Source organism: Bipolaris oryzae, assembly GCF_000523455.1.
Source record: "Bipolaris oryzae ATCC 44560 unplaced genomic scaffold scaffold_2, whole genome shotgun sequence".
In the NCBI taxonomy this organism is placed as follows: domain Eukaryota; kingdom Fungi; phylum Ascomycota; class Dothideomycetes; order Pleosporales; family Pleosporaceae; genus Bipolaris; species Bipolaris oryzae.
The window spans coordinates 83,021-106,690 of record NW_006911278.1 but is presented as its reverse complement, the minus strand read 5'-3'; the positions used below and the strand labels follow the sequence as shown (position 1 = coordinate 106,690).

Below are 23,670 nucleotides of genomic sequence, written 5' to 3'. Positions count from 1 at the left end.
AACTCGATATCACTCAGGATACAATGTAGGATCCATCGCTAACTACCGAAAAAAGAGCAGTGCACCTGTATCTCAAAAATATTTGACACGGTTGTTTTGCATCACCTTGACGAGAGCTACTTGCGATTCCCATACAATCAACATATCGACAAGAGTCCAAGTTACTCAGTCAACATCAACAACATAGCAATAACCCGCACGTCCACAAATGACTCGAATAGTATTTTAATTCGCGCTAGCAACTAGCCAAACACGAGGAGGTATCACTTCGTCGTGCAAATAAACCATCCAAACAAACACGCACGTCCTCCCCCTGGTTCCTCCCGAACGTCGTGAACGTAAAATCTAAAAAAAAGGTGAAATATACATGGCCTTGTGTATTTTCTCTCAATGGCATTCAAGACATTAACAAACAAAGAAGGAGAAAAGGAAACATGAAAGCTGTAATAGCGAACCCAAGGAGAAAAAAAAACATTGCTCCATTGGAGTGCTACAAAGTGTGTGTGTGAAGAGAGACACCGACAGACCGAACAGAGACAGACAAGCCTGCAAGAAAACAAGAGATAATCAAACACACCACCAGATGTCGAAAAAAAAAACAATAGCAAGACACGACATGCGACGATGTCTCCACCTCCATCAATTCGTGCCCTGACATTTTTTGCCCCTTTTGGCCAGCCCCGCTATTTGATGCGTAACAGAGAAAGGAGAAGAAGAAGAAGAAGAAGAAGAGAGAGGAAAAAAGCATATACATGTACGCAAATGTATAGTGAAAAGGAATGACGCCGCCCAATGAGACTTTAGTACAGAGACTGAAGAAGATTTTTACTAACACAGATGATTCAGAACAATAGGTGAAATGCACGTCGTATTTTCTTCACCGCCCAAATAGACCGCTGCCAACGCTGATTGTACCAAGGCCATTACGCTGGGTCATTGGCGCTCGTGCTGCGTCTGGTCGAGCTGGACCGGCCTGACCGGGCGCAGCACCGGGCGCTGAGTTCATTTGCCGCATGCCATTCCCGCCCCAGCGTTGATCAGTATGCTCGTGGGGTAGACCTATGTGCTGTGACACAGGGCTTGACATCATACCATATGTCTCCCGGCTTAAGACGCCCATGTTGCCGCGGGGATCAGAGCCAGGCACGTCCCCGTATGCTGAGTGGCCAGAGGGTGCGCGCTTCATATGCAGAACCGGTGACTCAGCATCGCCTAAGAGACCATTGGTATGGTGGGCGTTGGATGAAGGAGGATTGGAGTTTGCTTCGATTGTGGAAGCAGAACCATTTGGAGCGCTCAGGTCAACCATGCGACGTTGGCCAGCTGGAGTCTGATAGTTGGGTATACGGGACGGTCCAAGAGGGTAGCGGCTCTCTTGTTGATGTGAGGGATGCCGTGGGTTGGCCCATGGTGTGCTTTCCAAGAATTGTTCTTCCGCGGCTGCTTCGTCTGCTGTTGTAGTTCTGTTGTAGGTGCGAAATGATGGGGGCGGAGCCGGAGCACGAGTCGCAATCTGCAGCGCCGAATCAGCTGCAAGTTCTCCACCAGTTGCATTCAGCCACTCACCTTCATTGCTCGAAGATCTTCATCGATTTCCGACGGTTTCGCAGCGCTAATGTCTGGAGCGGCTGGGAAGCCAACGTACTTGGCAACGCCTGACAGTACTGAGACCTCGAGATTGTACGCTGTTTGGTGCCTTATTTGGTCTGACCGCTTCTCTGGCAGTCGCACCATGTATTCAGTTTCGTCACAGCCGAGCTGTCGTCTGCCACGCTGCAATTCGAACACTCGCTGGTTGCACTCTTCGAGTATTTCCTCTCGTATATGCCGCACAGTCTGGAAGTACTGGCTGTGCATCTGATGCCGTTCTGCTGCTGTTATTATCTCCAGGTTCTTCTGCTTGTATTCCAACAGCCTTGTCTCATAGGCGATTTTATCTGCGCGTCGGTCGTCTATGCATTTGATCATTGCGACGTACTCAGGGTGCACACAGTTGGGTTGCTTGAGCATCTCGAGCTCCCGCTCGAGTTGTGCTATTTGTTCGTCACAAAGTCTAATTGCAATCAGTACCAATTTCATCTGACCAAGAGGCTAGGAAATCACTCACTTCTCTCTGAAGAGCTTGAACTTCTTTTCAATCTTTGCGAGTTCGTCAATGGCAACCTTCTTCTTAGCAACTTCCTCGTCTAAGACTCCGCTGTCTTCTTCTTCGGCGTCGCATTCAGCCTCGCCGTCTTGTGGCTCAGCAGCCGCAAAAGGTTCAGTGTAGGCATAACTAGGATCCTCTGTCTTTCGTTTGCCTCTTCTGCCACCTTTCCGTGGTTTTGTGTGCTTTGCTACGGTTGCCATTTGGTTGACGGTTTGCGCAGCGATGTTAGCTTGGCGTTCTTCAAGTTCCATTTCCTCGCGCGCAAGCACAGAGAGACTCTCTTCAGCATTGTCGAGCTCTTCATCCGCGTCCACACGGCCTTGTCTATTGGCCGCAGCATCGGCTAGGCCATCAAGCGCCGAACTTCTTGCAGGCTCGCTCCTCTTTCGCAATGGTTCTTCATCGTCTTGCTCGCCAACAGGGCTCCTTTCGGCGCTCGTTCTTTTTCGTTTCTTGCCCGCGTGTTCTAGGCTAGCAGCCTCTGTGGTCGCAATAAGTGACAGAGAATGTAGAGGATTATCTGATGTAGCTGCTGCATCAATAGATGCCTCATCTGCGCCAGCAGAGGGTGTAGGAGGGGCAGATTCGTCGTCTTCTAGGGTTTTAGAGTGCGCGAGTTTGCTGGGGGTTCGTGTGTAAGCTGGCTCGGATAGCAAGGATGTCTCAGGGATGGTTCGTGTCAGTTTTCGTGGAGTAGTGTCTAGGCGCTCTGTTTCGGCCTCCGAATCGTCTTCATCCATTTCTGCTGCTGGCGTTTGCCTCGGGGTAGGTTCAGATTGGTCGTCTGATGCGTCTCCAAGCTCACTCAAACTGCTAGAGCCGTTATCTGCGGCGTCATCGAAGCCGTTCGAAGCTTGCTCAGCAGGCATTGCCTCTGCAATGGCTGTACTTGAAGCTTTCATGGTTGATAGCATCGCGGCCGAGATGGCGGTAGGCTCCCCGGTGGCTGTCGACTCGTGTGAGGGGGAGGCTGTAGAGGAGGGGTTAGATGATCCCGTCGGGAGCGGTGACAGGGCGTCTGTGGGGATGAGTTAGATCGGGTGCATTTCGTGCGGTGGTGATATGAGGCGTGGTGGGAGAGGGAAGTTCGCGACTGTGTTGTCGCCTCGGTTGACGCAAAGATCGACAATCTCTCGAGCGACCCAAGGACACGACAGACTGCGCAGAGCCGGCGAGATGGACCCGGTAGGTTATCGGGTTCAAAATAAAAGGTTGTATGACGTACTCTCTGGCTGCGCGACTGACTTGCTAAGATCGGGAGCTGTTCTTGATGTGCTCCGCCTGGTCGCGCTCATAGTGCGCCTGCGCCAGAAACCTCGTCAACTCGTGCCCAGTGTGGTGCGAGGATTTTGGATAGGATGCAGTTGGTGCCCGCGATGCAGGAAGGGCGCTATGGGGGGCAGCGGGCGGTGGGCGTGGGGAGCAGCCAAAAACACTGCTGCCGCTGTGGAGGACGTGGGCGCCGAGGGCGAGGGAACGTGCCGAGATGTTTTTGGCGTCGGATCGGACAAGGGCGCGATGGTGTGGGTGAGGACGTGTGTGCAAACGCGAGACAGCGGCTGGCATGAGTATATTGGCGGTGAATGCAACAGGGCAGCTCTGTCAAGAGTGTGTAAACTGCGCTTTGAGGCGGGTCGACGGCCGGGAGAGGCCCTGGGTGTCTTGCGAATGACCGCACTCTCTTAGGGCGGGCGGTAAGGTTCTGCCGCTTGCTCGCCCGTTTGGGGCTAGCGTGCGTTCGAGGTGAAGCGTCTCCACCAAAACTTTTTGACGAGCTTGCTGCACGGCAACATCGCAATCGCCGCCATGGGAAAATCAAAGGAGAGGCGCGCTGTAAAGCCCGAGTCGCCTAAGAAAAGTACACAGTCTGCCAATTCCTTCATCAAAGTCGACAAGACTGCGTTTGATCCCACCCTAGCCTCGTTGTTTGCAAGCAGCGTGCGTTTACCACTACAAATGTCTATCCAAGCGCATGATTACTGATTGAAATCTTCAGGCGGGACCAGTTCAGCCACCTCCAAAGTCTTGGTATCAGGCGCGCATACAGAAGCAAACGACCGAAGAATCTACCGAAGAGGAAGATGAGGGCGATGCCAACGATGCAGAACTAAGTTCTGCATCTGGCAGTTTACCCTCGGATGAAGATGATGACGAGGACGAGGACATGTCGGATGCTAGTGACAATGAAAAACCTGAGAGTGAGGCTATTATAGCAAAAGTACGCGAGTCGGGGTTGGACGGGACACAGGATAAGCAAAAGAAGCGGAAACGGGCAAACAAGGAGGAGATTGAAGATGCCTATATGCGGAAGCTGGCGCAGGAAGAAGAGAAGGAGGAGCAGCAGAGGCAAAAAAAGCGCAAGACCAAGGAAGTTGTGAGCGAGGATGAAGATGAGGACGAGGACGAGGACGACAAGTCCTCTGACGACGCCGAAGATAACAATGTTGAAGATGGCAACACCAAGGGAGACTCTGGTGAGGCTGAGAAGACCTTTACCATTCCCAAGCACGAATCACTCATGGAGGCAACCGACGGCAGCGCAGCAGAGGTGGAAAAGGCGGCCCGTACTGTCTTCCTTTCCAACGTGTCCACCGAGTGCATCAACTCCAAATCGGCAGAAAAGACCCTGAAGAAGCATCTCGAGTCTTTCATTGCTGATCTCGCAGACAACAGCCCCCCACACAAGATTGAATCAATACGTTTCCGCTCTACAGCTTTTGGCAGTTCGCTCCCCAAGCGCGCTGCTTTCGCAAAGAAGGACATTATGGACGCAACAACAAAAAGCACAAATGCCTACGCAGTCTATACGACAAAGGTGGCCGCAAGAGAAGCTGTTAAGCGACTCAATGGCTCCGTCTTACTCAATCGGCATTTGCACGTCGATTCGGTCGCTCACCCAGCAAAGGTCGACCATCGCCGCTGCGTCTTCGTCGGTAATCTTCCTTTTGTAGACGATGAATCACAGATGCCCGTGGCCGAAGGCGAGAAGCCCAAGAAGAACAAGCCTTCATCTGACGTCGAAGAGGGTCTGTGGGTCCATCTCTCCAAATGCGGCACCATTGAAAGCGTCCGCGTAGTTCGCGATGCAAAGACCAGAGTAGGCAAGGGTTTCGCCTATGTGCAGTTCACAGACGAGAATGGTGTTGAGGCCGCCCTGCAACTCAACGAGAAGAACTTTCCACCAATGCTTCCCCGTAAGCTCCGCATCACGCGTTGCAAGGCTGAGAAGAAGAAGGACAAGCCGCGCGGACCTCCGCCCTCGTCGCAAAAATCGCCCAAAGCCAACGGCAAAGCGGGCTATACACCCAAGTTGAGCGAAGAGCAGAAATCGCTGCAGGGGCGCGCGCGCTCCATGTTGGGCAAAGTCGCAAAGGCGCAGACAAAGGAGGGTTTTGTATTTGAGGGTCACAGAGCAAGTGAGAGGCAGGGTAAGAGTGGCCTCAAGTTCAAGGGCAGTGGCGGAGGCAAGAAAAAGGGTCCGAACGGACGTAAAAGTAGAAGTGCAGGGTGGAAGAAATCCGGTGGGAAGAAGTAAGACGGGTTCCTCCCAAAGCATCTTCAGCATCGTCTCCTTTTTGCTTTTTTTTCTCTCTCTTTAAAATCTTCTTTGCGCAAACCAATTGCTGCGCAGCTTGTAGCCTTGGAAAGCATTCTCGCTATGCACAATGTGCTTTCATATACGCATAGACTTTGTACAAGCAACATCATGTCTGTTCAAGTGGTAATACAGGTCGGTATAACAATTATGGGTGCTGAAGTGTCCTCTTCTTTGCATCCCACATGTACGAACAGTGGAGATTGGCCTTCCATTTCACCAAGTTCGACTCCACGTGCTCTGCCGGTGACGTGCTTATGCTGCAATTGCCGTTTGCAGGAAGAGAAGGAGAACGTGGAGCCGGTGAGTTGACACCTAAAATGAAACGTGACCCTGTCATCATATGATCGGAGACGCCGGCATACGCGTGGGATGCATAGAGTGTAACAGATGGCGTATAGCCATGCTGGTAATATCGTATGTAATTGATGATAATTAGTTTTGCTAACCGTCAAGTGTGCTCCCCCGTGGTAAGGATTATGAGTGCCTAGCGCATGGCCATGCTACAGAAAGTAAGATTTAGGTTTGCATGCTTATTGGTGGACAAGTGACAGTTGGATAGGATGACGTTGCCTGACCCTGGTCGGTTGGCCTGACGGTGCGAGCCGAAGGTTTGGTGGCCGACTTGACGGGCTGTCGTTGCTGCCACAGTGCGAGACTGGCTGTTTCTGAGAATCTGGAACACATTTTGGGCTATGAGCTTGAACGTCTGGGGGATCGACGAAGCAAAACTTTAATTGCACATCAATTACCGCAAGAGCGGCAAACAAGTGGTAGGATTAAAGCCGAAACAGGCGTGTGAGAGTGTGCAACAGACGAGATTCATCCATGGCACTCTTCATACGACTAGCCGTCGTAGTAGTTGGGTTTATTCGGGCTGGCGACAAGGCCCGGTCCGAGGACACAGGCGTTTCGACCGCAACGGGTTTTCAGGTAGGCCGAACTAGGCACACTTGGAGCTGTAGGTCTGACAGGGTCCATTGAGGGTAAATGCTGCAGTTGGCTGGCCAAGTCATATATTTCCAAAACCTGGATGAATCTGGGGAGGGTAATACAAGGCGGCGAAGACCGAGTGTAGCATGTGGCACAAAGCTAGGCATTGCCGAATTTCCCACAATCATGTGTTTTGTATATGGCGGTTCTCGCGTGCCGGCACAGCAGCTTGTGGTAACCTTGGACGGACGCGTGGGTAGGTGTGGGTGGAGGGGTTATGCAAGTCAGCGGAAGATGTAACCCCAACAGAACAATGCGATGATCAATAGCCATTGATACGCTGCATGCTGTAGGTAAGCAAGGCTGACAGATATCTAACCGAAGTGGACCGATGCCATTGGGCGAGGGGGGGGGTCCATGGATTCGCATGTAGTGTAGCACAGACAGTGATGTTGCGACGCCTGGAAACAGAGGCGTGTGTTTGACCATGTGGAACTTGCGGAGATGATGTGCAGGATGCAGATGGGGATTGTGGCATGGTATTCGTCCGTCTCCCATGATGTGCCCAGGTCAATGGCAAGTAAATAGGTGTGGTTTGGGCAATGGTAAGGCTTGTGCTCGAGTGTGGGCAGGGATCATGGCACGTTGCTGCCCTTACAGCGAGTGTGTAGTGGTTGCATGCTGCTATAGAGTGGTTACGACTTTGATGTTTAGCCGACGGAGGAAGCACGTGTTTTGGCGAAAGCGCCGAATTGTCAAAAGAAAGGGTGACCTCACAATGCGGCAGGACCATGGCGGCGGTGCCGAGACGGAATTTTGGACGACGCTGCCAAAGTATGACACAGAAGATGTCAGTGGCTGATGAAAGTGCTGTCGGCCTTGAAACGCGCTTCTAGGCCGACGGGGGAGCAGAGAAAGCCAGGGACTGATACGTGAGAAGAGCACGTCCGGTGCTGGGAGGGCTGAGGCGTTGGGTGGCGCAAGTGGAGGGTGCGCGGCAGGATGCGAGGCGTTTGCGCGCAATTGCATTGGACAGAGGGGGCCAAAGAATGCTTGCTTGCATTCGCGCCCGATTGTGCAGGTATGAGAGGATAATGTGACCTGGATGCACGTGCACTAGCGTTGGGAGCCAAGCAATGTACGTACTACATACATATGTATTACAAGTGTATGTACATTCATGTATGTACACATGTATGTATGTACTGTTGGAGTGAAGGCCAGCAAGCACAGTCAACTAGCAGAGTACTTTGCTTAGTGTTCTGCGATGCTGGTCGACACGGTGGAGCAGCGCTAGGCCAGGTCGCAGCAAAGACAGCACTGAGACACGGAGATGCGGACGAGACACGAGCTGAGCCAATGGGAGCCGGCAGGCGGTTCTACACCGAGCGCGCAAAAGACACGACAGGCGCGAGGCGGCGCGTCGGTAGGCGGGGGGGAAGGGGGGACACAAGGCAAAGGCACAGTGGCGGAGGAACGGGCTCTACGGGCTCCACGCGAGGAGAGGGTACCTGCGCAAATCACGGCCGGGTGCGCTGCCGCTCTCGGAGGCATACGCGTCGGAGAGTGAAGGACAAAGGACGAAGGACGGCGGGTGTGGAGCATGAGCGTCTGCCCAAAGTTTGGTATCACGACACATTGGCGGCGGATTTGTCACGAGGGTGATGCTGTTGAATGTCTCGATACTGGAGAAGCGCCTTGGGCTGCGCGGGCGAGGGCGGGCGGGAGTGCATATGTGGCGCGCTAGTCCGCATTGGGGCATGGAAAGCCCTCCTGCCCTCGCTGTCCGGGGGGCGGAACCGATTTTCAGGCCGCGGGCCAATGGATGGGCGGTGGCAGCAGAGGGGAAAGCGCCGTTGGTTGCGCGCCGGGGTTTTTTGCTGCCTGTGGGACTGTGATTTGGCTGGGTGCGGAAATGCCAGCCAGGCCACCCAATGCCCGTCGAGAGGAATGCTAATGTGCAGCCAAGGCGAGACGCAGGCAGAGAAGGGCGACTGTGCGAGCACACAGCACCAGAGGCGGCGACTGCGTGGGCGGCTGGCCATGCTGCCGACACCGACGCGGATGGACATGGGCAGCATGGGGGTGCTGATGATGATGATGCTGCTGCTGCTGGGGCGGACGCGGGCGACGCACCGCCGCCGCTTGTAGTAGCTCACCGCCGCCGCTGCTGGCCGCTTATTGCTTCTGTGGACGTCATGCTGGCACGCCGCTGGTTCTTCCCCTGGCGGCGCGCTCACTCGTACATGTGCATGCTACATGGACGGATTTGCAGATAGCCATGTGTAGAAGATGGACACATTCAAACTCGTCGCGGGCTCAGCCGGGCGGCAGGCTGCGGCTACGGGGGGCTGCTGTGATGGCCACTGCTCATCACATCCCATCCTGCCCATCCTCTCTCCCACCCCCCCAGGCGAGCGAGTGGGCGGCCGGGCAGGGTGACGCGCAAAATGCAGCTGGTGGCTGACTGTCATAGGGTGATCCCGGCATGCCCTCTAGCGCACCAAGCTTGCGTTTCGCGAATAGAAATCCCCGCCGGCCGCTCCAAATCAAACCTTTGATTCCTCATTCTCCAATCATCCAGCCTGCTCCCCCCATATCGCCCATTGCACTACAGCGCTTGTGTCCTTGACCGTATCCGCCCGAGCGCTGCCGCTTAGTGTTCCCTCGCACGCCTCGGTCAGACAGCACCCTACAAGACAAGACCATTCTACACCCCACAGACACTCTGCCCTCCAGCAAATCAACGCGACTCGTCAATCCTCCAGCCACTGACCACTCGCAACCCTCCGCAACCCGTCCACCGCATAGATCACGGGATCGCATTTTGCTGCGAGTTCAAAGCATCGGTAAGTCAGTCCTATCATTGCGCCCTGATCTGCTGCAACGCGCTCCCTTGTTTTTGTCGTGTGAGCGCGTGCCGCCCGCCGCCAACTTCGCATGCCGCTGCCGCTTCGCCAGGCACCAGAGGTTGAGTCCATCTCTCCGTCGACGGCCGCCATGCCTGGTCGCAGCGCAGCGCATTGCACTCTCGTCCACACAACGCCACGCGATCCGCACCTGTTGCTTCGCCGCTGCATCGTCACAGGCTCATCTCCTGTTGATGCTTCCCTGGCATTATGACGCGTTGCGCCTTGCTCAGCTCGCCTGCTCGACCCGCTCCATCTCCACTCTGCCTGTCCATCGGCTTACATCGCATTAGGCAAAGGCACCACCACCACCACCATCACCGCGCTGCGCATTCATAGTCTTGTATCCCGCTCTCTGCCTGCTACTTGGCTCGCGCCTCCTCTACTCTCACTGCTGTTGCTGCTACCCAAAGGTGTCAGCTGCACACCTCAATATAGAGCTGCGCCGTCGCTGGTTGCCCTAAGCTCTCTCAGAGCCGCAAAAAGTGACCCAGTCCATCTTGTCCCCGCTACGCCCCTGCAACCCGACCGCACGCGCGATTGAGAGACGCGCATGTGCTGTGCTGCCGCTGATTAAAGTCGGTAAGTGCCTCACTGTCATGCATGCATACACCTGCATTGCCAACGCATCGCTTCCAATCGCCCGCCCCGCCAGCACATGCCACCCTCGACATCCTCCAATTGCCCAAGCATCTGTGTCCTGAGCTAGCTGACAGTTACTCTTAACAGTGTAGACAGTTCTCTGCTTCATTTATGACTGGTGAATACCTGCAACGGCTCTTTCCCCACTACGGCGCGGCCCTCTAGAGCGCGTCGTCAACCTCACCGAGAGAAGCCCCTCTGCCCAGCACGAGCGCACAGCCCCACGACGCTCAGTTGCGCCTCAAAGCCTCAGCAGCTTACAACCGTGCGCTCGAGCAAAGTCGCCTCAGTTAAGCGTGGCCATTGACAACGCATCAAGCATCCGCCCTGCTGCGACGTGACCCAGCGTTCCCGTTTTGCGCGTCTAGATACTGTGATCCTCCCGACATCTCGCCTCTAAACAGCAAACAAGCCTACCTCGGACGCTTCTTTGAATACTCTATTCAGCTACTCGAAGCTGAGCTGCATTGATCCACACAAGACCCCAGCCAGCATCCTATCCACTCTCTCCAAAGTCCCGGGACTGTACTCCTAGGCCCTGTGGTGATCTCATCTCACCTCTAGGCTCCCACACCAGTCGCATTGCTTCTTGGACTACACGCGAACCCTCCGCGCCCAACTCCCCCAATTATCACCTTTGCTACTTTACCGTTCTTCCGCCGTTGTCGGTTTGCGTATTACCCAGGGTGCGCTAAGCTTGAGCACGGGCCTGTAATACTCGACATCAAAACCACCAACAGCCTCGTTCGCCCAACACCACCAACATCGCCATCATGACCGAATACGCACAGTTCCAACAATCCCACCATGGGCACGCGCCCGCGCACATTCAGAGCTACGGCAGCAACCAGAGCCCTGCAGGCGGGAACCCTTCCATAACCTCACCTACCCAGCAGCAGATGCAACAGTTTCAGCAGACATCGCCCATTTTGCCGTCGCAGGGCTATGGCCATGGCGGCGCGCCGCACCCGCAACATCCTCAGCATCATCAGCAGATGAACTTCCCCCAGCAGCAGTACATGACGGGTATGCAAAATCCGTACCTGGCGTCGCAGCAGCAACAGCAGCAGCAACAGGCAGCAGCAATGGCAACAGCAGCAGCGGCGGGCCCGGCCGGATACTACGATCAAAGCGCCATCCCAGGCCAGCTAGCACAAGACCCGCGCGCATCTCCACGCATGTCCGTCTCTCAGATGAAGAACGATGGACGTGTTGCTCCACGGTCCCCAACCAACGTCAACAACGCTATGAACAGTGCGCTTCCTTCGCAGGTTCAGATGACGCCAACTCAGATGCAACAAAGACGGATGAGCACTCAAATCAGCAGCCCTGCGATGCAGCACCCACAGCCCGTCATGAGCCACGGAGGTCCCCGGCCTTCGGTGCCCCCGCAGATGGCTCAGCAACCCCAGCACCAACAATCGCCAGAACTCGTATCAGGGGGTCCACAAGCCGAAGAAGCTCCTCTCTACGTCAACGCCAAGCAATTCCACCGCATCTTGAAGAGACGTCTTGCGAGACAAAAACTCGAAGATGCACTCCGCCTGACATCCAAGGGACGTAAACCGTACCTACACGAGTCCAGGCACAACCATGCCATGCGTCGTCCGCGTGGTCCTGGTGGACGCTTCCTTACTGCAGAAGAGGTGGCTGCCATGGACAACGGCCAGAAAGGCGAAGGCGAAGACGGCAACAAGGAGAACCCATCCATGCCCCCCAAGTCTGGTAGTGCTGGACCGAAGCGAAAGGCTTCGTCTTCCCAACTCAAGGGAACACCAGATGTCAAGAAAAACAAGGCAGGTGCTGTACAGCGTCACAGCACTAGTGAGGATGACGAGGAGGAGGATGAAGATGATGGCGAAGACGATAGCTGAGCAGCTCTTCGGTCTGTTTCTTTTTCTTCTTAGGGTAATTCGACTCCTACATGTTTTTTCTTCCTTTCCCCCCTTGTTAATTTCGACCTTTGGTACTTTCGAGAACCTCACCCCCCCTTTTTTTCGGTTCACGATTCACGAAGCGAGTGCTTTTGGGATATTTGTTTGTCTTATACTCATGTTACCCCTGTTGTCATCATTGACGCCTTCCACACACACACACACACACATACACACATACACAAATTGTCGTAGCAATGGAATGAGTGGAATGAGGGCTACAGGTATGGCGAGGTGGTCTGAGCGTATGGCACTCAGCTTCTGATGAGCCTGCTAGGGTCTTTGGTACTTTGCCATTGTTTTCAAATCTTGTCTACGGACCTTCTGTATATTTCTTTTTATCTTTTCTCTTATGACTCGATACCCACATTCGCTACATGTTTGGCGAGGATACCCAAACTAACGGCCAGGAGAGCCTGTGGTTATACTAGAAAGGGTCTCCTTCATCGGAAGAAAATCAATACCTTTTTTTGCTTGATTGCTATGGTTCACGGTGTTTTCCTGGTAGTGAGGTGATGCGATTGACAGTTTGCATGTTGCGTTACATTGGGTGTGCAACTGACCTGTCACGGAACTGTCAACATGCTGTTGCGGATCCAGTTCCCGCGGGGATCTCTAGAATGGGCCTTGTACATATGTAACTACGCTGTTAGCGGGATTGGCCTCTGGGGTCCAGATGAATTTGTTGAGTCAGCAAGGCCGTTTTTTTTGGCGGTGCAGCTCACGAAAAGTTTGCAGCATACGGTTGCCACATATATTGATTGGTGGTGGAAGAGGCGGGGTGGGTGAGCGCGAACTACCACTAGCCCGCGAGTCGTTGGTGGATTGGTCATTGCTAAGTAATTCAGTGCGGAACTGAGGTGCGGGACCGCAGTTCAGTGACCAAGCGGAGAAGTGCATTTGGAAGGTGTGGGATTCTGCATGCCGGGCGGGAACAGCCAAGGATGCTACGATAAGCATCCTTCTCGTGCCTTCCGTCCAAGTACGCAGTACAATATGTGTCTTCTGTCGCACCTTACTCTTGTCCGCCATTCCTCACAACAGCGACAAGATGACCAAAGACCCGCCCAGCCGCTCTTCCTCGGACGAGTCAATCCGAGAGGTTCAAGATGAAGAGCGCGAAGCCATCATTGGCCCCGAGAGGAGCGCACTTGAAGAGGAATGGTGCAACGGCATTCGCTTGAAGGTCGACCTTCGACTATGCAGCATCGCGGGCCTCCTCTGCTCGCTCAATCTGCTTGACAGCGGTGTCATTTCCAGCGCGTCCGTTACTTCCATGCTCCACGACCTGGAGCTCGATGTCGGCAACAGATACTCCGTCTCCATATTTATCTTTACCATTGCAAGCATTGCTTTTCAGCTACCGTCAACAATCGCTGTCAGGACATTCGGCCCGAGAATCTGGTTTTCCTTCATCACCTTCTGCTTTGGCATCATCACGCTTTGCACAGCCTTTGTGCAAACATGGCGGCAGATGATCGCCCTCCGTATCTTGCTTGGTATTGCCATGTCGGGCATCTACCCAGGCCTGACATATCTTATTTCTACATACTATACGCGGAAGGAGCAACAGCTTCGCTTTGCGCTGATGCAGAGCGGAGAAGTAATTGTGCTTGCAACTGGTGGGATTGTCAACTATGGCCTCAGCCAAATAAATGGCCAACATTTGAAAGGCTGGTCTTATATGTTTCTCGTGCAGGGAAGTATTACCGCCTTTATTGGTATCTTGACATATTGGTGGATGGTCGACTTTCCGGAGCAAGCACACAAATCCTTCTGTTTTCTCACTCCACACGAGAGTGCGGTGGCATCAGCTCGCATTGAGAAAGACCGCGGCGATGTCCAGGCCGATCCGTTTACATGGAGCAAGATCTTCGTACACGCCAAAGACCCCAAAGTATATGGATTTTGCACGCTGTATTTTCTTCAAAATCTTGTCTCAACCTCGCTGTCTTACTTCCTCCCAATCATTCTACAAGGCGGCATGGGATTCAGCTCCGGAAAGTCTATTTTGCTCTCTGCGCCACCGTATTACTATGCTGTCATTCCAGCTATCTTGTCGTCCCTAGTTGGCGACAAGCTTCAGCTGAGAGGGCCAATCATAGTGTTCAACTGCCTGTCCCTGATTTTGGGCTTCTGTATGCTGGGTTTTTCGAGTCAGGTCACGGTAAGATACATTGGGACGTATCTTGCAACAGGGGCGTATGTGGCCAATTGGGCCGCCATGGCCACGTACCAGGCCAACAATATTGTGGGTCAATGGAAGAGGGTGTTTACGGCTGCAATGGTCACGGCATTCAACGGCGCAGGCGGTATTGCTGGGAGCTTTATCGTCAGACAGCCCGAGAGTCCAAGGTACATGACGGCTATCTGGGTTAGCATTGGAAGCCATATTCTGATTATTGGCTTGATCGGCGCATTCTCGATCCATTTCTACCGGGCGAACCGAAGCCAGAGCAAGGGAAAGCGTGTCTTGGAAGGAACGGAAGGGTTCCGGTTCACGTATTAGGAAAGAAAAAGAAGCTCAAATTTATGCATAACGATGTGCAGCTAGACTTTGTCGAATCAGCTTAATATAGATCCAGTTCGCACTTGCCTCGGAGTCCAGGTATTGCTTTTCCTTGTCTCTCAAACTCTATGCATTGATCGGGTGTTACACTACGCTCCTACCGGGTGGTTGTATGTACACATGTATATAGATGTATGTACGCATAGACTACTGATGTCCGTTTTTCGGACGCAGAGTGAAAAACAAAGGCGGCGCGTGAGAAGTGCTATGGCCGACAAGAGTACTAGACGGGGTTGCGGGAACATGGGACGAAAGCGGGTTGACGTCGTTGTGGGGATCGGGCTGGGCAAGGCGGATTCCATGCTGGCTCGTGCTGCGCGGCTCCCAAGCGTCGACAACCCAAGTTACAACCATCAGTCTCATTTCTTCTCGGCTGCTAACAGCACGAGCATCCCCGCATTGCCGGTTGGTTGTCCCCAACATCATCTTCACCTTCTCTCCAAGCCCGCCGCAAGATTTCCTGGCCCCTACGTTGCTGGCCGCCGACTAGGCAGCCCCGACCAGCTTGCCCCTGTTCCAGCTGGCCCCTCGAATCGCAGCAGCAACTCCCCGTAGCCTTCCGCCGGCCCAGCTGTATGCGCATATCCACCGACGACCAACGCCTCTAACCCTTCTTTCCGACGAGCTCGATCACTGCACAGAGGCCGCGCCGCGCCTTGTACCGCCACAATGGTCTTCCTGGGCATATACCGTGCCCTATACGACTATGAGCCCCAAAGTAGCAATGAGATTGCCTTGACCGAGGGCGACATTTTGATGGTCCTGGAGAAGTCCACCGACGACGACTGGTGGAAGGCCAAGAAAAAAGGACGCGAAGAAGACGAGGAGGAGCCCGAGGGCTTGATCCCAAACAACTACATTGAAGAGGTGAGTTGTGTATTTGGTACCCAACGGGCACCTCGGCTCGGCGTGGCTTTAGGCCTACGTCCACAACAACGCCACGACTTGTCTCGCAGATGTATTCCATGGCCACGCAACTGACCACGTATACAGGCCGCCCCCATTGCGCAAGCCAAAGCCCTCTTTGACTACGACCGCCAGACGGATGAGGAGTTGTCGTTCAAGGAAGACGCCCTTCTTGATGTCTACGACACCACAGACCCAGACTGGACGTTGGTGGGCGTTGAAAGCGACTATGGCTTTGCACCGGCCAACTACATTGAGCTCATCAAGGGCAAAGCTGCCCCAGCCGCACCAGCTGCATCGTCTCCGGTGGCACCAAGTCGCCCGCCAATGCCTCCAGCCACCGACTCCTTTGACGACTCTCAGCCACCTACCCCAGATAGCCCCGCGAAACCAAGCCCCGCTGCCGCACTCGCTGGCATCATCCAGAAGAAGTCTCAGGAAACAGCGCCGCGATCGACCATCTCGCCCCCACCTAACGTTAGCGCACCTCAGCGACGACGCGTGCAATTCACGCCCGAAGAATCCGACGACGAGGCGCCACCCCCTAGTCTTCCTCAACGGCGAGTATCCGAAGCAGCCTCTCATCCGCCTACCCAATATGCGACAGCGCGGTCCCCATCCCCCCCGGCCAGGTCACCTCCCCCTCGAAGTGTTACGTTTGACAAATATGATCCACCAAGCAGGGAAGAGCAGCCGACGACTCCGAGGTCAGCTTCAGGATACCGTCTCTACAACATTTACGAATATATTACGCAGCCGGGCAAGAACAAGAAGATGCCCATGACACTGGGTGTGAACATCCCCAAGGGCATGGTCATGATTGCGCCGGAAAAGTCACGCGACGGGCCGCAACAAGAATGGAGTGCCGAAAAGATGGAGTACTATTCGCAGGAGGGCAAGCACATCTTCATGGAGCTCAAACAGCCGAGTAAGAGCATTGACTTCCACTGTGGAGCCAAGGACACTGCGTCAGAGATCATGATGGCTCTTGGTGAGCTCGCTGGAGCTGCAAAGAGTGCGGGACTGCGGGAGGTGCTTGCTGCTGGTTCCGGACACTCCAATGTACAGAAAAAGGGAGTCATGTTATTCGACTTTATGGCCCAGGGTGACGATGAGGTGACTGTTGGCCTTGGTGATGAGATTCTGGTCCTGGATGACTCAGCTAGTGACGAGTGGTGGAAAGTCAGACGGCTGAAGAACGGCAAGGAAGGTGTCGTGCCAGCTAACTATGTCGAGATTACAGAAACCGTCCCCATACCTGCTACTGCTGCCTCGATCGCTCGTTCCGGGACCAACGCTGGCCGATCTGTAGTCGAACAGAACAGGCGGGAAGAAGAGGAGCTGGCTCGCCGGGCCGTGAGGCAGAAGAGGCCAGAAAGTGAGGCGAGGAACGATCAGGTAGGCCCTGGCCTGCACTTACCTTTGCGTAACTCCAGCCTTTTACAAACAAATATTGACCAGCGTCGTGCCGAACAGAGAACAAGCAAGCGCGAAACGTCCTCCAAGGACTCGAGTTCCAAGTCCTCGTCTAAGCCAAGTGAGTACATTGTTATATCAAAGGCCAGATTTTCAGCGGTGCGAAATGCCATGACGCGTTTGCCTGTGGGCGTATTCCTTACTGGGGCTGTAATATGTTAAGGTGTGTTTAATACTAACCAATATGTGATAGACCCCGCCAAAGTGCGCACCTGGACCGATCGATCTGGCTCGTTCAAGGTTGAAGCAGAATTTATTCTTATCAAGGATGGCAAGATTCACTTGCACAAGGTGAATGGCGTGAAGATTGCAGTGCCAGTCACAAAAATGTCTGTCGAAGATCTTGAATATGTTGAGCGCGTCACAGGTGAATCTCTGGATGACGACAAGCCTTTGTCTGACCTGAAGAGAAAGACCATGCAGCAGCAGCGATCGAAAGACGGGCGTTCGCCGACCGGGTTGTCGGTTGAGAAGAAGCCCGAGTACGACTGGTTTGACTTCTTCCTCAAGTGTGGCGTCAACCCACAAATATGTGAACGTTATGCTCGGGCGTTTGTAAAGGACGAGATGACTGAGGAGAATATCCCAGACATCACGCCGTCGCTTCTGCGTACTTTGGGTCTCAAAGAGGGCGATATCCTCCGTGTGTCCAAGTACGTAGATGCCCAGTTCGGACGCAATAAGCAAAACGCCAGCTCTGCAGAAGACAATGGAGAGGGAGCGTCTGGTGGACTGTTCTCTGGACCCGGAGGTGCACTTCGTAACAACACCCGCAAGGGACGTCCTGCACCTCCTGTGGAGACCAACGATGTGGTAGATCCAAAGGCGTTCGAACCGAAGTCTGACGACGCTGGAAAGAAGCCTGCAGAGAGTGCTGCAACTTCTACAGGTGCATCAGACGCCAAGGCGAATGGATTCGATGACAATGCCTGGGATGTTAAGCCATCAAAGTCAGCACCTGCTTCTGCCCCGGAAAAGTCTGCGTCTCCGCCTCCAGCACAGTCTGCACCTGCTACAAAGCCACCTCAGTTGACTGGAGCTATGGGCGAGCTGTCCCTCTTGGATATGCCCGCCCTCAAACCCGAGGAGATTGCTCAGCCAACCCCTCCTGCACCTGCGCCTGCTCCACAAGCAGCACAGGCACCCGCTCCACAGCAGCAGCCCCAGCAGACGGGAGCTACTCCAACTCTGTTCGAGCAGGTTGCAGCTATCAAGGCTTTGACTCAACCTCAGAATATGGCACCGCCACGCATGCGTCCACAGGCTCCTCAGCAGCAGAGTACTGGCGGTCTGCTCGCTCCACCACCGCCACGGGCAGCCTCCGCCCCACAGAACCCGCAACAGAGTGCGTTTGGTCCGCCACCACCTCTGCAGCCTCAGCTTACTGGCTACAACCCCAACATGATGGCTCCAAACGTCGGGCAGGGACAGGGAATGCAGGGAATGCAAGGCATGCAGCCGCAGATGACTGGGTTCCCCCAACAAAATGGAGCATACGGGTTCCAGCAAAACGGCATGATGGCGCAACCAACGGGATTCAATTCCATGTCGCCGGCACCACCGCAACAGCCTATGCAAACTGGGTTTGCGCCATTCCAGCAGCCTCAGCCTACAGGGTTCCAACAACCAATGGCGACGGGCTATCAGCAGTCACCGCACTTCACCCAAGGGTTTGGTAACGGCAGTCCGTTTGCGGATCCCCCAATGGCACCCTTCCAACCACTGCAGGCCCAGCCGACTGGATACAATTCGTTCCAGCCAGCACCGCTTAACCCGCAAGCGACTGGCGTCAACCGCTTCTTGCCTCCGGCAATTGTGCCGCAGCCGACGGGCTTTGGTCAGAGCCCACCACCGGTACCTCCGATGCCGCCTATGCCGGCTATGCCGCAAGCACAGCCTCTAGTGCCGCAAAAGACTGGACCACCCCCAAGCATCAAGTTTGGTGTTCAGCCTGCGAAGAAGCTGACAGCTCAGCCAACGGGACGGGCGAACCTCGCCAATGCTAGTAAGTGGTTGTATTTGATGATTGATGATGGTGTTGTTAACTATCTACTAGCTCCTCAGAACCCCTTTGGCTTTTAGGCTTGTTAGTATGCAATTGGTATGGATGTACCAGCGCCCTCTTTCATCTCCTGCCCTGTTTGCTTAGATGAAGGCCCACACAATTAATTGTTCTACCTCTACGTGTACTTGTACATAATTTTGCTATAGTGGGGCATGGTTGCGGGTTGGAAAGAGTTGAATGGATTCTGCTCTGGCGCAGAAGGGACCCACGGCATATTTCGATTTTACTTTTTTATTTCTTTACATAGCGCATATTAGCATGTCCATGCCTCCTCAAGAAGTAATTGTTAAAGCTCTCTGCACGCATCTGGGCAATTGATTGAGGATGCGGGTGGAAGAGGAGGCGCATGGGATGGGGATGGTGGGTGAGCAAAGGGAAATCGTGGGAAAATGTACAGCTAGGATGGATAATGGAAATTACAAAGGTTGATAAGAGCTACAGCTAAACGCTTTCTGCCATGAAGATTGAGGAAAGGAAAAAGGCAAGGGATATGTACATGAAGGGATTCCAGTTAAGCCCTGTGCAGCCCAATATCGTTCCGATTAGAGCTGTCGTTAAGGACGGGTCGGGGGCGCAGGCGAGACCGGGATGAGACTTTGGAACCAAGCCTTTGCCAAGTAAAGCTTAGTTTAGCGCATCCCCCGACAGCCCATGTCACGGCATCTCACGCGGTTGCTTCTTACCGACATGACATGTACGAGTGCATAATGAACTCACCTATAAGGAGACAGCGTTGTTCAGACCGCGAACGCGCATCTCTCTCTCTCTCATTGATTTTGGCCAGGCTTCGCAAGGAGAAAGGCACCATGTGGTGCTACTGCAAGTCCACATATACGGGTCTACTACCACGTATGTACGACGTAGCCACAAGCTCAAACAGAAAAAAAACGAGGCGCAGCGCAACCGCGTATTGCTGTGTCGGCCCAATGAGCAAAAAGGCGCACCGTGGCAGATGGGTGAAGCATGGGTGGTGCTTGTGGCGATGACGAGTCCCGGTCGTTTTGCGCCAATAGAAGCGCGCGTAGTGTGTGGCTTATGACCCAAGGGCCGAATGATGCGTCGCAGCGCCGCTGTGCTACGTGCGCGTGAGATGGATGGGGGCGTAGTGGCTAGGCCATGTTGTGGTAAGCATTAGCTTTCCCCTCTCCCGGGCGCGGCGGCTTCTTAGCTATAATCTTCTTTCCTCCTCTCCTTCTCCTTCCGCATTGCACTTTCCTTCCTCACTCACTCTTCCTCTACACCTTGTTCCTCCCCACGCCCAAACTATAATCTCATCAAAACAAACTCGGCGCAACCATCAATTGCTAGCACCTCTTACACATCAGCTTTTGCCCTCTGCGCGACCCACGTAGCGACCAAAACGCCGCTGCTCCCGTAAGCATATAATAAGCGGTCGCGGAAACCTCGGCATTGTCGTTCCTACTTGACACGAGCGATCTGCGCACATCCACAAACAAACTCGACACGAGCGAGTTTTGAGAGTCTGAGAAATTACCCCGTTATTATCACCAGACGCACGACGCAACAATGTCCAACCAAGGATACTACCAAGGCCAAGGCGCTCCTCAGTACCCCCAGCAAAGGTACGTTTTACCCTATTTCTCACCTCACATGTCATTTGGGGAACTCCTTTTAGCAAGCATTGTCGGAAAAGAGGAACAATCCACAAGAGCAAAGATGCTGACTTTTTTTCTTCGAAATAGCTATGGACCTCCTCCAGGCGCCAACTACGGCCCTCCACCTCCACAACAAATGATGTACGGACCTCCACAGGGCCAGGCCCCACCACCTCAGAAAGAGAAGAAGGACAGGGGATGTTTGGCTGCTTGGTATGTTATTCCTCCTTCTTTTTTCTCATTTGCGCCTGTGCTCTTCGAGGGAGACATGAAGAAACAAGAACGTAAATTGCTATCCCGACTTCAAACGCTAACTTGGAGTATAGTCTCGCTACCCTGTGCTGTTGTTTCCTATGCGAGGAGAGCTGCGAATGCTGTCTCGAGTGCTGCGAGTGTTGCGTAGATTGCTGCTAGACGACATCTCGATGCAGTGTGCAATGAGATTGGAGGAATGAACTGGGTTTCAATCGATTGGTGCCATGGGAAAGCCATAAAGTCTGGATTATGGCTTTGAAGGATCGGGGACGCATCGCCAAGGTGATGTAGTGTCTTCATTTTCGTTTCTGTTTTGTTATCCAAGGATACACATTGCTTTGTTCTAGGGGGGAAAGATACCTTTGTACTTGTTTTTTACATTGTTCTCCTATGTAATACAAATTCACGGTTTGCTCCGGTGAATCCTTTTTCCCAATCCGTTTCTGACGTCAGTGGGTAGCTATTAAACTGTCGCGTGAACAGCTGTTCATCTCTTGTTTACCCGCTCCTTTTAATAATTTGTCTTACCACGACATTCTGCATGCTTGCTTGCTCATGCTGGGCGTTGGATATTTAATCATACATTTATCAATCAAATAGGTTTACTTTCACTTTCTCATAGGCGCGGCCAATGAGAGCAAGCCTCGTAGCAAGGTTAGAGCCCTTTTACCCTGACTTACTTACTAATTGCGCGCACTTAACTATATCTCAGCTACAGTTAATTGGGATACAAAAGACCCTCCTGGCCTTGCAGCTCTGCGGCTCTTGACCAGAAAGGGTGAGATGGTCGATGTACAATACCCGCTACCAGATGCTTGGTTTTGGAAGGGAATCTTTGTATTTGTTCACGACGGAAAACAGCGTTCATGGATTTCCATCACTAGGGTGGTCAGACACACCGTGTTGGGAAAGTACTTTCAACCTATCGATGTCGACCAGGCGCACTGCATACCAGAGTATTACACCGTCGATATTACTGAAATTAACTATAACTATTCAATCATACGCTACCAAGTTAATCAGCGCGAACATTACCCTTCGTAAAATATTATGAAATAAATATTGAGAATACGCCAGCGCTGGGAATGTGTACGAGGTCCCATCCCCCCTCCTTTCCGCCGTTTAAAGTGTATGTTACCCCCCTCATCCTTCTCACTCTTCTCTTGTATCTTCTCTTTCGAAAGCTCAGTGGAAAAGCAATGTGAGGTAGCCATTATTCATTGTCAAATCTTCTTCGGTTGCGGCAAGGTTGTTTGCTCGTCTTTGTTTCCAAAAGCACCTGCAGCCCTGCCGTGTGCTTGGATCGGTGTCTCTGCGCACCGATACGTGGAAACCAACCTGGAAGCGTATCGTGCTCCTGTTCTCTCTGTATGTGTCGGCTTAACGATAGGAGATTTGTAGACCGTATCTGCAAGCCGGGCGAATACATGGAGATGGGAGTGTATCGTTCGAGTTCGGTTCGTTGTCCTCAGTCACTTCCTTGACTGACAGTGTGTAGGTATTGAAGTCGTTGGTGGCAGGAGCGGTGAATCGATACGACTTGTTACTCTCCCAGACGCACTCAGTGTCGATGATTCCAGCCTAAGGTCTTCGTGTTGTCCCTCTACAGTGGGCTACACTGCATCCAAGCGAGCCGTTCGGCATGGTAGTTGAGATAGCATCGTAGTCGTGACGTCGGCCATAGCCGCAGCGCTACAGTTCCAGGGAAGGAACGCAGTCCTCGCCCTCACATCAGTGACTGCCGTAAACAGAATCCCGTGTCACCCCCCCCTCTTCTGTACGACACATCTTCCCTCGACCCACGCATCCCTCTTGCTTTCTCAACCTCCAGCAATCCATTTCATCCTTAAACCGTATACCGCTCCTGCATCATCATCTCCGCCTCATCCTTCTTCGCAAGCACAAACGCAATCTCCGACCCCACGGCCACCACGACTGTCGCCACCATCCCAATCGGTGCCCCGATAGCCCCGAACCCCAAAATAGTGAAGCAAGTATATCCCGTGAAAATAGAAAGGTACATTACGCGAAAGAAGAGTAGAAAAAGGTCATCATGTCTAGGCTTCGTCATAGTCGTCAAAGCGAGACTCTTGCAAAGAAGAAAAAGAGGTTACAGCAACGTAAGGAACTAGCCCTTACATGAAAGAAGAAAAGCAAAAAGTAAAAAACAAAAGGCGTTCAGCTCCGTGTCCCATCCGAACACCCACCACTACCACCACCGCACCCCAGGTTTCCCAGTCTGACCTTGCTAACTATGTTTCTTTTTTTAGATACGAGACCACCCGCCACAGTTTGACGTTTGAACGCGTCTAGTCTTAACTAGTCAGCAGCCAGTGAGAAAGAAGAACAGGATCACCCCCTGACCCAAACGAACAAAGGCCCAAATAGGAACGATGGAACAATTGAATATTTATTGTGAATCCGGGAAATATACATATAGGGACAGGGCAGCCGCTCCCCCCAGAAAAAGTTATTGATATACTGACTCGCGCACTTTTAAACCGGGGAGGGACAATCCTCGGAGAGTGGATACGTGGGTGTGTGTGCCCCACTGTCACGCACGTGAAGGGGCGTTCAGCCTCCCACTGCAAAGACGCGTCAGCATTTTCTTTTGTTCTGCC

The 23,670-nt window shown here is 53.3% G+C and overlaps 7 protein-coding genes across 7 annotated transcripts; 6 read left to right on the top strand and 1 right to left on the bottom strand.

The window, feature by feature from the left end:
• Positions 1-877: 877 nt before the first annotated feature.
• COCMIDRAFT_21606 (uncharacterized protein) lies at positions 878-3,051 on the bottom strand (the record flags this gene model as incomplete). Its single annotated transcript, XM_007684319.1, has 3 exons — positions 878-1,513; positions 1,567-2,053; positions 2,108-3,051. 3 exons carry the CDS (start codon positions 3,049-3,051, stop codon positions 878-880), a joined length of 2,067 nt encoding a protein of 688 aa, XP_007682509.1.
• A 904-nt stretch (positions 3,052-3,955) lies between these two features.
• On the top strand, positions 3,956-5,684 carry COCMIDRAFT_31786 (uncharacterized protein; the record flags this gene model as incomplete). The annotated part of the gene is made up of 2 exons (XM_007684353.1): positions 3,956-4,087; positions 4,146-5,684. The coding sequence occupies 2 exons, from the start codon at positions 3,956-3,958 to the stop codon at positions 5,682-5,684; spliced, it is 1,671 nt and encodes a 556-aa protein (XP_007682543.1).
• Positions 5,685-6,863: 1,179 nt separating this feature from the next.
• Positions 6,864-9,144, top strand: COCMIDRAFT_31785 (uncharacterized protein; the record flags this gene model as incomplete). Its single annotated transcript, XM_007684352.1, has 7 exons — positions 6,864-6,933; positions 7,007-7,030; positions 7,574-7,669; positions 7,798-7,819; positions 7,892-7,917; positions 7,969-8,207; positions 8,953-9,144. 7 exons carry the CDS (start codon positions 6,864-6,866, stop codon positions 9,142-9,144), a joined length of 669 nt encoding a protein of 222 aa, XP_007682542.1.
• Positions 9,145-11,001: 1,857 nt separating this feature from the next.
• On the top strand, positions 11,002-12,102 carry COCMIDRAFT_31784 (uncharacterized protein; the record flags this gene model as incomplete). The annotated part of the gene is made up of 1 exon (XM_007684351.1): positions 11,002-12,102. One exon carries the CDS (start codon positions 11,002-11,004, stop codon positions 12,100-12,102), a length of 1,101 nt encoding a protein of 366 aa, XP_007682541.1.
• Positions 12,103-13,213: 1,111 nt separating this feature from the next.
• Positions 13,214-19,195, top strand: COCMIDRAFT_31783 (uncharacterized protein; the record flags this gene model as incomplete). The annotated part of the gene is made up of 6 exons (XM_007684350.1): positions 13,214-14,517; positions 15,373-15,598; positions 15,725-17,035; positions 17,114-17,174; positions 17,307-19,118; positions 19,170-19,195. The coding sequence occupies 6 exons, from the start codon at positions 13,214-13,216 to the stop codon at positions 19,193-19,195; spliced, it is 4,740 nt and encodes a 1,579-aa protein (XP_007682540.1).
• Positions 19,196-20,705: 1,510 nt separating this feature from the next.
• Positions 20,706-21,197, top strand: COCMIDRAFT_432 (uncharacterized protein; the record flags this gene model as incomplete). Its single annotated transcript, XM_007684293.1, has 2 exons — positions 20,706-20,761; positions 20,882-21,197. 2 exons carry the CDS (start codon positions 20,706-20,708, stop codon positions 21,195-21,197), a joined length of 372 nt encoding a protein of 123 aa, XP_007682483.1.
• A 1,279-nt stretch (positions 21,198-22,476) lies between these two features.
• Positions 22,477-23,017, top strand: COCMIDRAFT_31782 (uncharacterized protein; the record flags this gene model as incomplete). Its single annotated transcript, XM_007684349.1, has 3 exons — positions 22,477-22,488; positions 22,541-22,684; positions 22,748-23,017. 3 exons carry the CDS (start codon positions 22,477-22,479, stop codon positions 23,015-23,017), a joined length of 426 nt encoding a protein of 141 aa, XP_007682539.1.
• Between the last annotated feature and the right edge of the window lie 653 nt (positions 23,018-23,670).